The sequence below is a fragment of the Lampetra planeri genome, chromosome 13 (genome assembly GCF_965212315.1).
Source record: "Lampetra planeri chromosome 13, kcLamPlan1.2.h2, whole genome shotgun sequence".
In the NCBI taxonomy this organism is placed as follows: domain Eukaryota; kingdom Metazoa; phylum Chordata; class Hyperoartia; order Petromyzontiformes; family Petromyzontidae; genus Lampetra; species Lampetra planeri.
This window is the reverse complement of record NC_136119.1, coordinates 11,935,118-11,948,776: the sequence shown is the minus strand read 5'-3', so window position 1 is coordinate 11,948,776 and position 13,659 is coordinate 11,935,118. Positions and strand designations below refer to the sequence as shown.

The following is a 13,659-nucleotide window of genomic DNA, read 5'->3' as shown; positions in this document are numbered from 1 at the left end:
GGAGAAGAAAACTTTACAAACACCACGACTACTTCTAATTTTAACCTTTGTAAACATACACGGCGCTGGCTCGGACATGGACTGCCAGCGATGTGCACGGCCAGGAATTGAGCCTAGGTGGTGGGAACCCCACAATGCAGCGCAACTCAACTCTACTTGACCCCCTCTTACTGGAAAACCAGCACACAAAAGTGCTCGTGTATCAAAAAGACAGAGATCCCTCGTGTAGCCTTTAACAGGCTCTTGGGGCAAGTGCTGTTAGCGAGTAGCACCTGTGAAAGCTTGTGTATATCACACGCGCGCGCGCGCACGCACGCAAACTCACAACGCACGGAGATTATTTAAAAAAATTATCTAAATCAACTATGCATACGCACAGAAATTCATACATTATTAATACATTATTTAATCCTCATTCATTAATAATGTCTGCTAAGTACAACCCTCCGAGTGTCCGCCAAGTTGTAGTACTGGCCCGGAGCCGCATGCGTGTATTATGTTTAGAGTTGTGGAGCCGGGTAGGTTTAGAGCTCCGGTTCGAGTTCTGGTTTGGGTTACGGTAAGTTTGTCGTGAGAGTTGCAGTAGACTTAGTAGACTTGCAGTGCTGTGTAGCTATCTCACCATCTGTTTAGAGTTATGGGCGAGGGTTAGAGCTACGATTCGAGTTACGGTTAGGGTTATGGTAGGTTTATTGTTAATAGTTGTGGTAGATTTAGGAATCTTTTAGTGATCTCCCTATGGTTATTGTTATGCGTATGTATGTACGTATGTTGAACTTCTTTCGCACCGTACGTAGCCAACCTGTGCCAAGCGGAGGTGTGGGGGAAGGATAACAAACTAAACACAAAAAGCAGTTCTAAAAGAAATTCGTTTTCAATCTAGATCTAAAAGTGCAAAAATCCAGTGGCTTCCTAATATCAGAAGCAAGGTCATTCCAGACGGCCGCAGAAGTGCATCTGAAAGCGCGCGATACAGTGACTGTCTTTTTTTCGACGGTTAGCCAAACCATCAAACAATGGGAGCAGGTAAGAGTTCGGGTAAAGGTTAGGGTAGGTTTAGAGAGTTCGGGTTAAGGTTAGGGTAGGTTTAGAGAGTTCGGGTTAAGCTTAGGGCAGGTTTAGAGAGAACGCAACGCTCTGCAGTGATCTCTCGAGGGCTAGGCGTGTGTCTGGAGGCATCGGCTGAGTGGGACAAGTCACCTGTCTCTCCAGCGCCGCGTTGTCGTTCTTCAGGCTTTCAATGTCCACGCACTTCTGCTCCAGCTCCGCGCGCAGCTCGTCCTTCTGCTCGCACACACCGGCGCGGGAAATGGGCACCTCATTAGACACGACCCCAGGTGAGCTGTAGACCAGGTGCTTCTCTACCTCGGAAGTTTTCAGCAAACCCCCCCCACCCCACCCCCAACGGTATAGCTTCACGCGATTAGCAACTGTCAGTTGCGTGCGGTCTAATTTTCTAATTATTGGTAATTACGAGAACTTTGGGTGGGTTGAGATATAGTGTTTTGGCTACTGTGTAGGTTTTTCAGCCAGAAAAAAGTCGGACATCAACACGTAGGACAGCCTAAAACCACATCGGAGAGCGGTGGCGCTTTAGACAACAGCCAGGCAAGTTCGTTACCCGCTGTCCATCCCTTCCCATGATTCAATGATTATTTCGCCTCAATAGGAGGTGAGTTGTGTACAGCTGAATGGAGATGTCACGTAAAAGGTTTTAAAGCATTAAAAAAACACAGTAATACTTGAATGCTATCCACCGGGGTCACATTTGGCTTAAATTAATGATGATAATTATAATTTAATAGCGTAGTAATGTACCATGCACAAGACAAAAGATAATACCGCAATTATAGTTATGCGCTGCCGAGAAATATAAATGTTTACGCTCCCTAAAAGTCAACCTTGCGATGAAAAATTATGACGTGAATAACTTTACATTATTGTTCACTCAAGATAATTGGAACCACAAACACTGCAAGAGTGATGAATAATTAAATAAAACATAAAAGCTAGAACAATGCTACTCATAATGCGTGTATCTATGTGGTGGTGGGCTGGCGTAGTAATTTCAACTAAAACTAAACTTTTTTTATTTCACCAGCTAAGGCCCACTGAGCTATGTAGCTCTTTTCAGAAGCGACCTGGCCACAAATGATAGCTCAACGAAGTGGCTTGTCATGTGGAAATGTATAGCAGCCAAATACCGGAAACGCATGTTTCTAAATGTGGAGGGAAAAACTGGCAGACCTGGAGGAAGAACACGCAAACATCTCCTAGCCACCGTGATGATGATGAGAGAGAGGGAGAGACACGCAAACTCCAAATATACAGCAGCAGGCGTCAGGGTCAGGATCAAACCCACGACCTCCTGTATATCAGGCGAGGTAGTTAACATCTCCTAGCCACCGTGCACTGCATTCTGAATCCAGTGACCTGGATTTGATTTCCGGTCACGGCTAACAGTTTCTGAACCAATCGTGTAAATATGATATTATTATTCTGTGATATCATTTGGTGGACCGATGGCTCTTGGTGGTGTGGGGAGCTGCTAGCTGGACCTTTTTTGCCAGGCGTGATTTTCAGTACCTCTGCTGTGATAACTTTTGGATAGGTTTTAGCCGGTTGGCTATGTGAAGCGCGAGAGAATTTCGACATGCATGCATACATAAATTGTGATTATGAATATGTAAGTACGTATGTTGAACTTCTTTCGCACCGTATGTGGCCAACCCATATAATTATTGGTACAGCGTTGTGAGATGCAATTGGCACGAAGGACCCGATATAAAACTGAATTACCATTAAACGTGGCGAGGATCTTTTGCCTGCAAGGACACTCACCGTTGGATTCCCACCAGGTGGTGCTGCCTAACCAGGTGGGTTCACCGTTTTCACTCACCCCTGCTGCATTATGGACTATGGCTGGAATTAGAACTTTTGAACTTTGTGCAGCCCAATTCATGTGTGCAGTACACACATTTTGGTTTTCTGGAAATCTCATTCCTGCCAATTCATGTGTAGACTTTTTGGTGTCGATTCGCTGGGCAGAATGTGTGTGGGGTCCCGGGGTGGCCAGATGTTAACTACCTCGCCTGGTATGGAGGAGGTCGTGGGTTCGATCCCGACCCAAACGCCTGTATATTTGGAGTTTGCATGTTCTCCCCGTGGTTGCGTGGATTTTTTTCTCCAGGTCCTCCGGTTTTTCCCTCCAAATTTAGAAACATGCGTCAAAATTATTTCGATTATTTGCTGCTATAAATTTCCACATGATAAGCCACTTCGTTGAGCTATCATTTGTGGTCAGGTCGCTTCTGAAAAAGAAGCTAATAGCTCAGTGGGCTTTACCTGGTCAGACAAAAATAGTTTACTTTCATTTGTAGATGTTTTTTATATACTTTGAACTTTTAATCGTGTTTTTGCACTGTTTGTTGTTGTCACGTTCTGACTCGCCCCTGCTGGACATCCTTGAAAAAGAGCATCAGATTCTTCCAGTATAAATAGATATTCTGATAAAGCTTCTGACTCTGATTAAAATCTAATCTACGTGTTGACCATATTGAATATTCTTCTTGGTTCTTTCGGTAAAGTCACGTAGAATGGAAATAATAAAATAATAAAAATAAAACATAATAAAATAATTCTCACGATTCTACGTGACTTCTACGTGACTTTACCGAAAGAACCAAGAAGATGAATCCCTGCAGTCACGAAAGCTTTAAATCGAAACATATTGAATGTTATCAAACGCGAGTGGGCTTGGCCAGGACAGGTTTGCACAAGTAATGGAGTGGCAGCCAAAAGTGAACACACGCCCGAGAGCACAATCACCGTAGCGATGGGAGCAAGGGAATCAGCTCGCACGTATGTACACATGTATGGAGGTTGAACTTCTTTCGCACCGTACTTAGCCAACCGCACTTATCGGAGGTGTGGGGTGGGGGAAGGACAGATGTATATTGAACTTCTTTCGCACCGTACGTAGCGAACCGCCCTAATCGGAGGAGCTCGTGTTGTATCTGCTAGTTGGATTGTTGCGTCGGAAGGCCACGAGAGACTGTGGTGGCTTGGGCAGGCCTTCAAGCAGCAGTGGGCCTGGATTATGGATGACGATATTGTTCATGATGATTATGAGCGCGACAACTTGAAATGCCAACGGTAACCTCAAGCAAGCGTGGTAAATGACGAAAATAACACGTGAAAAATAACCGCTTCATCACGAAAAAGCCAAATAAATACGGTTAACACTTTCAATTGTGCCTCATTAGGAAGTGCAAAGTGTGAACATCTGGTTTGATAATATAACCTTCTTGTTTAAAAGACATGGATAATTATTTTTTAAGTTGTACTTTGGATAAAACCCACACCCAACTCTAAGAACGATGGCACTCTCTGCAAGTAAGACACATGTGTAAATTGCTCAGTGGGTTGTAAAGTTACAAAATGTGCAGTTAAAAAAAGAAATTTTATTCTAGCTACCATGGCGGGGAGGGGGGAGTGGGTTATTTATTTTAATTTAACAGATTTCAGATGCGGATGCTTAGTTTAACGAGATTTAATCTATTATAAAGTGATCATCCGTCAGTGTTCTAACAACTTTGTACATCGGTTCAGTGCTTCTTAGGCTCTACAGATCATTCCCCACGTTTTTTATTTGACATTTTTAAACCTTATAAAAATGGCCATCGGCATACTACATCGTATTTTTAAATGACCCCACTGTCATATTCACTGATTTATATTATACTTTATTTTAATTACAATAAGTCAAAAAAAACATTTCGGAATTTATTTGACTCATAAACATGACCGCTAATTCTCACAGGGCTTAAGTGATGATGAACATTAAGCATTACACCGGCATAAGCGATGAACCCAACACAAATGCTTTGGGCTATTTCTCGTGAGCGGTAATTGTTTGTTATAAATGCCATGTTACATTGGGCTGCCCGAGTTTAATTCATTTAAATTTTCTTCCGTGCCATCCGCGCTTCCGTCGCAACTTACTGCTGATAATGACGCATTATAAATGTTAGATTGATTGATGATTGACAACAGCAGTTGTTAAAGCCTTGCTTAGCGTGAGCCAGACTTCACTGTTAACGTTTTATACTCACTGGGCTTTATGCACGTATGTACGTTGAAACTTCTTTCGCTCTGCACGTTGCCAACCGCGCTAATCGGAGGTGCAGGGGAAGGGAAACAATTTCCTCATGAATCTTGACTTAAAGCTTTCGTGACTGCAGGAATTCATATTTTTGGGTCTTTCACGAAGATAAGTTCATAGAAAATAACAAAAAACTACGACGTTTCGATCGCAACACAAGGGGTCGTCTTTTTCATGAAGACGACTGCTAAAAATTACATTTATGTCTTTGGGCCCTGCTATAAGTGGGAAAGTTATGGATCGATGTGTGGTCCAGAAAAGATCTGGCTGCGGGAGATCCAACCCGTTTTTGAAATGATCCATACCCAGGAGACTCAGGAGGCTTGTGACTCTCTTTGTGCTCAAGAGTCTCAACACCTTGGGGAATCTCGAGTGCTTTTGTAAGCGAGATGAAACTGAAGTGCGTGAGGGAATGCTCACTGACGCAGGGTGATAACGCTAAACCTTCACGCAGCTAATATTACAGTGGGTGTCTCTTGTAAGCCTGATAGCTCTGTGCAATCCATCAATACCACCACGTCCAAGTTGTTGGTCTATAGCATGCAGCATGATACATAAACTAAACTAAACATTTTTTATTTTGCCACGTAAGACCCACTGCGCTATGTAACTCTTTTTCAGAAGCGATCTGGCAACAAATGCTAGCTCAACAAAGTGGCTTGTCATGTGGAATTTTATTGCAGTCAAATACTCAAAAAGCACGTTGCTAAATGTGGAGGGAAAAGCCGGAGGACCCGGAGAAAAATGCACGCGTCCACGGGGAGAACATACAAACTTCAACCTCCTGTATACCAGGCGAGGTAAATAACATCTCGCCACCGCGGCACTCTAGACACAGGCATGCACTCTGACAGGTAACAGTGCGGGCTTGGAATCGCTTGCCGACAGAACCCTCAAGAGGTAGTCCCACTAACTCACGGGTGTTCGGGCCTCCTCTTGCACGTTGTCCAGACTTCTCGGAAGAGGCGGCAGTGCTCACAACTTTACCCCGCCACGCGCGTGACCTGCCGATCGACCATAACCGTGCACCACGATGCGAGCCCATGTGGCTCTACGATCTTGACTGTGCAACGGACTCTTCTCGTTGACCGGCAAATGCAATTCGGTCACGGTTGGCGATGCAGTGCAGCGGTTTCCCCTCTGTGTGTGTGTGTGTGCGCGTGTGTCGGCACTGGTGAAGCGCCGTGGCGAGTTACCTGCTCACGAAGGCGATTCACCTTTTTCATCATGAGGTCCAGGTTCTCACACTGCTCGGCATACTCCATCTGCAGCTCCTTGTTGCGATCCTGTCAAGAGCAGAGTCGTTCTTAAAAGCGCAATAAAAATGCAGAATGCTTTTGTTTTTCAGTCTAAGATTTCGACGTGAAAAGACACCGTTGCTCCGTGCGATCAATTGAGGGATGTTGCAAATGTCTGTTTAAAGCCCCGAGCCAGTCGTGGTGGAACTTCTACATGTCTGAGGCAGGGGCCCTTCACAGCCGAGGGACCAATATCTTCACGTAACTGCAAAAGGAGCATCCTCGTAGCAAATACGCAACCCTGTTGTCGGTCCACTGCTCGATCGTGTGTGTGGGTCACGGGGTTTATGTTAATTCCCCACACTGGTCAGTGCAGGGAGAAGCCTAGGGCCCTCCTTCATAGCACGTAAAACGCAATGTGCTATGAAGAAGGCTCATTGCCCGAAACGTTGCCAATAATATATTTTTCCTTTTTCCAGCAGTGGACTGACCAGGGATGACCGCCTCATGACAACCGCCTCTATACAACTGCCCGGTGCAATCCGCGAAATTAAATTTTGACACCTCCTCCGTCGAAGGTGATGCACGCGGCTGTCGCGTGCCACAAAAAATGCGCGCCTTTCAGCGCTCTTCTGTTTCAGCGCAGAGCGATGCGATCTTCGGGTGTCAAAAATCGGTTGCACAACGTGCGAGCAAACGTTGTCTCACGGGATATTAAAAAAAACAACTCGCGCCACGCGTGGGTGCTGCGTTGCCGAATCTGCACCAGGATTTCTGCATGTGCGTGTCGGCAACGACTTGTTTAGCACGGAGCGCTGGTACGGTGGTTAGCGCGCGGATTAATGAACGCGGCGATCGAGAGTTCGATTCCCGCCTAAGGCTAACATCCAGTGGCAAGTGACACCCGCATTGCTCTTGGGCAACCACCGTCACCCACCCAGCCGTACGAGTGTGGCGAGGAATGGCCGAACGAGCCTCATGACCGACGGCGAGTCGAGGGGACCTTCATTCTGCAGCGCACTGGCAAGGGGCTGTGAACTGTGAGCGTTCGGTTTCAACTATTTGGTGCACGTTGCATCGGCGATTAGGCAGGAGGCAATGTGAGAGCCCTCGAGTCGAACGCCGATCCAAGTTCATACGAAGAAGAAGAATTAAAAAAAAAACATTTTGATCCAACTACTTTGGGCGACTGAAACATTGAAGCAACGCGTTGTTTCTCAGTACACGGATGACTTTCAAGCAACCGCACGCCGACCCGAAAGCCACCCTATAGCATCAACACCCCGATGATAATGTGCTCCGGGAACAACAACAACAACCACGTGTGCCTTCAGTGTGGGCGCAATGTTCCCATCTGTTTACTCTACTTGTGGATCCAATAAATCCCATTAGCATCACTCACAAGGGCGGGTCATTGTGTGCCAACATTGTAAGTCAAATTGGCATCAGACATTCGGAGGGTTGAGAGGTGGGGGCAGAGACAGTGCTACAGTAAGCCGCACACTGCGCTATCCAACCTGGTGGCTCGAGTTTGATTCGTAGCCATGGCTAACATCAGTGGCGAGTGATACACGAACTGGGCCCGCCGCTCCCCAACCAGCGTGGTGAAATATGGCAAAAAAAACAACCCATGGCTGATAAGGTATGGGGAGAGGCCTTGATCCAGCAGTGGACTGACAAAAGGCTGTAAATTACAATCATTATTAGTAGGGTTGGCACGTAATCTTTTTTGTATGTATATAATATTGCACGCTGCTCACTGTATCAACCGTGCAAAACACACAAAAAGAATGTTAAGCGGATGGAATGAAAAAGTGAACGATCAAAGAAGCGCTCCAGTTTCAGGTGTTGTTCGGCACGAGAGGGAGAACACGAGCTGCTCAGCTCAGTTCCTGAAGAAGCTGCCCAGCACGTGGACCGGAACGTCGGACACCATGCCGACCGAACAACACGCGACACAACCCAAAAACGCCTCGGAGGGCGTTGTACGGCGCGACTGCGAAACCCTGCGCGGCGGTGATAACGGTAACAACAACAACAATAATGACACGGGGAACGGAGCGAGGCTCCCGGGGCGGCTCGCCCCCAGGGGCCGCTCACTCGGCGGCGGGTCACCTCCAGCTGCTTGTGCTGCTTGAACGTGGCGTCACGCTCCGCCATGGCGGTTTCCAGCTCAGCCTCCAGCTCCCCGACGCGTCGCTCCAGCCGGCGAGTCTGCAGCGCCAGCGTCTCCCGCTCGGCCGTCTGGTCCTCCAACTCCACGGTGAGGTTCTCCACCTGGACCCACCGGACAGCCCCCCCCAACCCCGCACAACGTTACAACTCGAGGGTTCAGGAGATACGAACGCAGGCGATGCCGTCGCAATCGACGTTTCCCTCCCGCTCATTCCTGCAGTTCTCTGGGGGGGGGGGGGGGCCTTTGCCCCTGGTTTGCTTGCCTGATAAAATAACCCCATTGTCACACAGTGAATGAGGAGGCCCCCATTCAGCAGCGGATATAAAAATCGGTGATTTGACAAACGCAGGGACGCTGCCGCGGCGTAAATGGTTGGCACACTTGACTTGCAATCCGGAAGTCGCCGGTTTGATCTCCCGGCCCAGCAGTTGTATGCACGTTGAACTTCTTTCGTACCGTACGTAGACAATCATGCTAATCGGAGGTGTGCTGGGGAAGGACAACAAACTGAACACAAAAAGCAGTTCTAAAGAAATGAGTTTTCAATCTAGAAAACTCAGTGCCGCCACCACCGCGGACCAAAGCGGCCAAACAGGCCGAAGCCCTGGCACTGGCACGTGCTCTCGGTGCACTCCCCTCCACGCGCGCACTTGGTGGTGCACACTCACCATCTCCTGGAGCCTGGATTTTTGCTGCAGCGCTCGCTCCATCTCCGACCCGGGCCCGTCCCCGCTCCCGCCGCGCGACCCCGCGAGCTCCGCCGAGCCCGAGGCTCGAGACACCTCCTGCCGCGCTGCCTGCAGCTACGCACCGCCACCCACCGCCGCCAGCAGGAACCACGTGTTACACACGCGCACGCGCTCGCGCTCACACTTACAAGCACGCACACGCGCAAGCACAGATATCATGACGCCGTAGCCTGCACTGGCTGCTGGGGCACGTGCTGTCTGCGAGCACCATGAGCGGGCGAGTGTGGCCAACAATATGCCCAACTGCCTTTGCCTCCCCAGTGCCAATGTTTACACACTGCACCAGGGACTTACTTAAGGTCGAATTCACCCGGTTAAGCGCCGCAAACGCGAATGTGCATACGAATGCGTTCAGGGCCCCAGGCGTTCAGGGCCCCAGGCGTTCAGGGCCCCATGCGTTCAGGGCCCAGGCATTCAGGGCCCCCCGCGTTCAGGGCCCTGGCGTTGAGGGCCCCCGCCCCGCTGGCGAGTCCCAGCAATGTCTCTCACGGCTGCCCACCTCGCGGTGCAGCCGCTCGATGGCGTGCTGCTGCTGGCGCCCCCGCTGCTCCAGCTCCTCCTTGTCCCGCCGCAGCGTGGCGGCGGCCCGCTCGGCTTCGCGGAGCCGCCCCTCCACGCCGAGGCGGCCCTCAGACAGCCGCTCCAGCGCTCCCTTCGCACCGCACAGACGCGCCGACGCCAGACGAGCGGTCAACGTTAGTGCGAGCCAACTGTGTTCAATATTTGCGTGTGTGTGTGTGGGGAGCGGCGGTGTAGCGGTTAGCGCGATGCGCTGTGAACCCGGTGACCCGAGTTCGAATCGCCGCTCACGCGCAACACCGGTGACGATAATATGAACCGGTCCTGGGCCTTCGCTAGGTCGACTCAGCCTCAAACGAGTTTCTGGTGCGGTGTGTAAACATCACCACTGGCCACCCACCCCCTTGTGTGCCGTGCCGGCCTTCATAGGTGCTCGCTAACAGCACCTGCTCCAACGTCTATTATAGGCTATATGGGATACCTTTGTCTTTGTGTGTATACGGTATATTTCAAATATGGGGTGTACGTAATTCGGTAAATTTTAATAACACCGAATTCCTTGGACAACGGGTGCTCACAGATCGATGCGATTTCTGTGGTTTCAACTTCACCTCGGTCTCATGAGCAGGATGTAGGATGATAAATCGACACAGCCGGGTAACCCAGGGTGGGTGGACAGCTCTTGCCTCATAACCGGTGGGCATGGAATGATTCACCCCTTCCTGATTCAATGCCTTGGTTTCAATCCGGTTCATGAATATTAATATTTTTAAAATTAATACTGAGGTGATTAGTGCCTGTAGTGCTTACAGAGGTAATGCGAACCTATTGCATAAGACACGAATACAAAATATAATTAATTTTTACAAAATACGATTGCGCGTATTATGATGATCAATTTTAATAAATTATCCAATGCATCGTTACATGTCTAATAATCTGGTTACTGCCATAGACCACAAACGCCGCTTAAGTTGATTGAGTATAACGTTCTCTTTGTTAAAATTTTAATAAAACCCCGTTTTATTTATTAACGCGCTTAATCCCTCTGCCCCAACGGCGCTTGCCAAAGATGTGCTCGACACAGCAACGTTGCTCGCGCGAATGAGGACTGAGCCTCGCTTGCAGGAGGTAGACAGGGCGCGGAGGGGAAGGCGTTTAAAGACAAAACAATGCAACGAGCGATTGCAGATGACACGTGCAAGCAACCCCGGCTCTCTTGCGGGACCTTTCAGCAAGCGCACGTTGCTTCTGCACTCCTCGAATAAAAATGAATTTGTCGTTTATGGGGCACTGCCACACAACCGGAGGTCTCTTCCGACGAATGGTCCTGGGAATCTGTAATGTCAAAAGGTTATTGGATTTCACGTCCAAACAACGTTGGCCTTGTTCGGCATTGTTCTCACGTCCAATTATCATGGGGGGGCGGGGGGGCGTATCTGATTCTGCAGAAAGATTGGGAGAGGAGGGACAGCCAATTCTGGACACAAGGGAGCCTTGCACTGGGGTCCCTGCCCCCCCCTCAGCTAATGTGGAAGTATGGCCCACATTTGTTCAGTGTGAAAAATAGACCATTAGCAACTACGTTTCATATCCTCACTGGCAACTGACGTTTTTGTTGTTGTTGTTGTTGTTTCCTGTTGTTGTATCAGAACGCTAACAATAAATGTCCGCATCACAAACAACCCAGTCGAACCTTTTGGTCCCAGCCGTAACAGTTTTTTCTTCTCTCCTGGCCACTTAAAATGATTATAAATGAATTTCCACGTTACGTAAAAAAAAATACCGTTTTCTAATAGTCGCCAGTGTGTACAGCTTTGAAACAAACGGACATCGGTAAAACGAGAAGCTTGCCGAGAGCCCCGAGGTATCACGAGGTTCCAGTTGTTATCCTTTTTAGGAACCGGCACACCGCACCATGCAGTGGTGTACATCCACAAATGCAGTGTTACAAGCTAAGCAGGTTGAGCCTGGAAAGTGCCTGGTTAGGTGACCACCTGGAACAAACAGGTGGCTCCGTGGTTATGGGGCAGTCGTCGGCAGACGTAGTGCAATAAAATCCTTTCGTTAAACCATTCTTCTATGCTCCCAGATCTATGCTCCGCAGCTTCAGCAACCGAGGCTGACCGGTGTGGTGAAGTATGGAGAAAATGACCCCAATGACTCGCGCGGCATGGTAAGGCCCTCATCCAGTGGTGGGTTGACAAAAGGGACGTCCACGTACAGCCTCTGAACTCTTTCCCAACCAGGTGGATGAATCGCCATGGGATTTCAAAAGTTTCCCAGATAGGTGTGGACTGGTCCGACGGTTCCTTTTCTTTTTAGAGTGTCTTGGATGCACCCAAATCGCGTGGCCTCTCGGAAAACTGGGATCCCGTTAATCGTGCTGGAGGTCAATGTGCAGCCGTAATCCCTTGCGAACACTCAGTTCGAGGCTCGCAACCGTCACGGCAAATACCTTGAGCGGGCATTAGCGATGGAAAGCAGCGTTAATAGTGAAGCAATTACTGCCTCGGTGACCTTCCAAGTCGGGTTCGTCTTGGATTAGCTAGCACTGAGGGTGGTGGGGTGTGCACAAGTGGGTAACACTCGTGCCTCACAGCGAGAAGGGCCTGGGTTTGATTCCCGACAGGAAAATGAAGGTAAATGTAAAACCACAATCCGTACTGTCTAAATTAGAATTAGTGCAAATATTTAAAAAAATTATTGACCCTGACTCATGTGTTGGTAAAAGAAACAAATCCACATGCTTCAGTTAAAGACACCTCACAATTTATTGCTTGTGGTCACGGACATTATTAGCTTTACAAAAGTGTACGCAGCTAATGCAACACCGAGTACGCAAGTGAATCATGCAAATGATGATCACATCATAGACAAAGCACCAAACAATAAGTACACAGCGGACGAAGCGGAGGTCTCGCAATCACTTGGCTCTACGAGCGTACAGTACAGGGCGTACTGCATTCCCGCTGCAGGATTCCGCAGTTGTCCCTGATCGCGTCGTTCTGCTGCCCGTGGGCGGATTCGCAGCTGGGAACCATTCGTAGCTGGAAGCCCTTTTTTTTTACCAAACACTGCCCCCGCCAGCAACAACAAAAAAACGTACGGGTTCAAACCCTGGAGAGGGTCAACTCTCAGCCCCCCTTCGTTCCGCTACGGCTACTTGTTGACTGGGGCTGAACGATTAATCGATTTCAAATCGAAATCGTAATTTGAAACAATGTGATTAGCAAATCGTAAAGGCTGCGATTTTTTGCGATTTGAAAAGTACTGTTACTTTCTTATTGGAATTGTTTTATTTATTGTTATTATTATAACTTTATTTATTTAACTTAAAAATTGTTCTGTGTTTGATTGTTCTATTTTAATTTTTTTTAAATACATGTTGGAAACAATTCATATCGTTTAAGTTCTCATCCTTGCATTAGAATATATAGAGCAGTTCATATGTTGATGGTATCACGTGGTAATGCTCCATCACATGTTTTAAATCTATTACACATTGAATATTGAACTGAAGCTTGACTTTTACAAAATGTAATCGCAAATCAAATCGTAATATGTCAGAAAAATCGCAATTAGATATTTTCCCCAAATGGTTCAGCCCTATTGTTGACCCAAGTGACCGTCGCGAAAGAGACACCCCCCCTCCCCTCCTGGAGTCCCAATGGGTTCTCATCTGGCAAAAGTCGTCAATCGTCAATCAACATCAGCAGCATTTGGAGTCGATGAACGTCGTCCTACAACAAAATAAATAGCCTCTAGTCCCTGCCATAGGAATGTGGACTTTCCACGACTGACTCTGTACTG

General features: G+C 48.1%; 1 protein-coding gene across 6 annotated transcripts in view; it reads right to left on the bottom strand.

The window, feature by feature from the left end:
• The window catches only part of LOC144722070 (uncharacterized), a 49,570-nt gene that overhangs the window by 5,956 nt on the left and 29,955 nt on the right, over positions 1–13,659 (bottom strand). For all 6 annotated transcript variants that reach the window (XM_078600179.1, XM_078600178.1, XM_078600181.1 and 3 more), the window contains 5 exons: positions 9,827–9,979; positions 9,247–9,381; positions 8,518–8,679; positions 6,361–6,450; positions 1,201–1,284 (listed from right to left, as the gene is read on the bottom strand). In XM_078600179.1, coding sequence (XP_078456305.1) covers positions 1,201–1,284; positions 6,361–6,450; positions 8,518–8,679; positions 9,247–9,381; positions 9,827–9,979 — 624 coding nt within the window. The remainder of the gene's footprint in view (positions 1–1,200; positions 1,285–6,360; positions 6,451–8,517; positions 8,680–9,246; positions 9,382–9,826; positions 9,980–13,659) is intronic.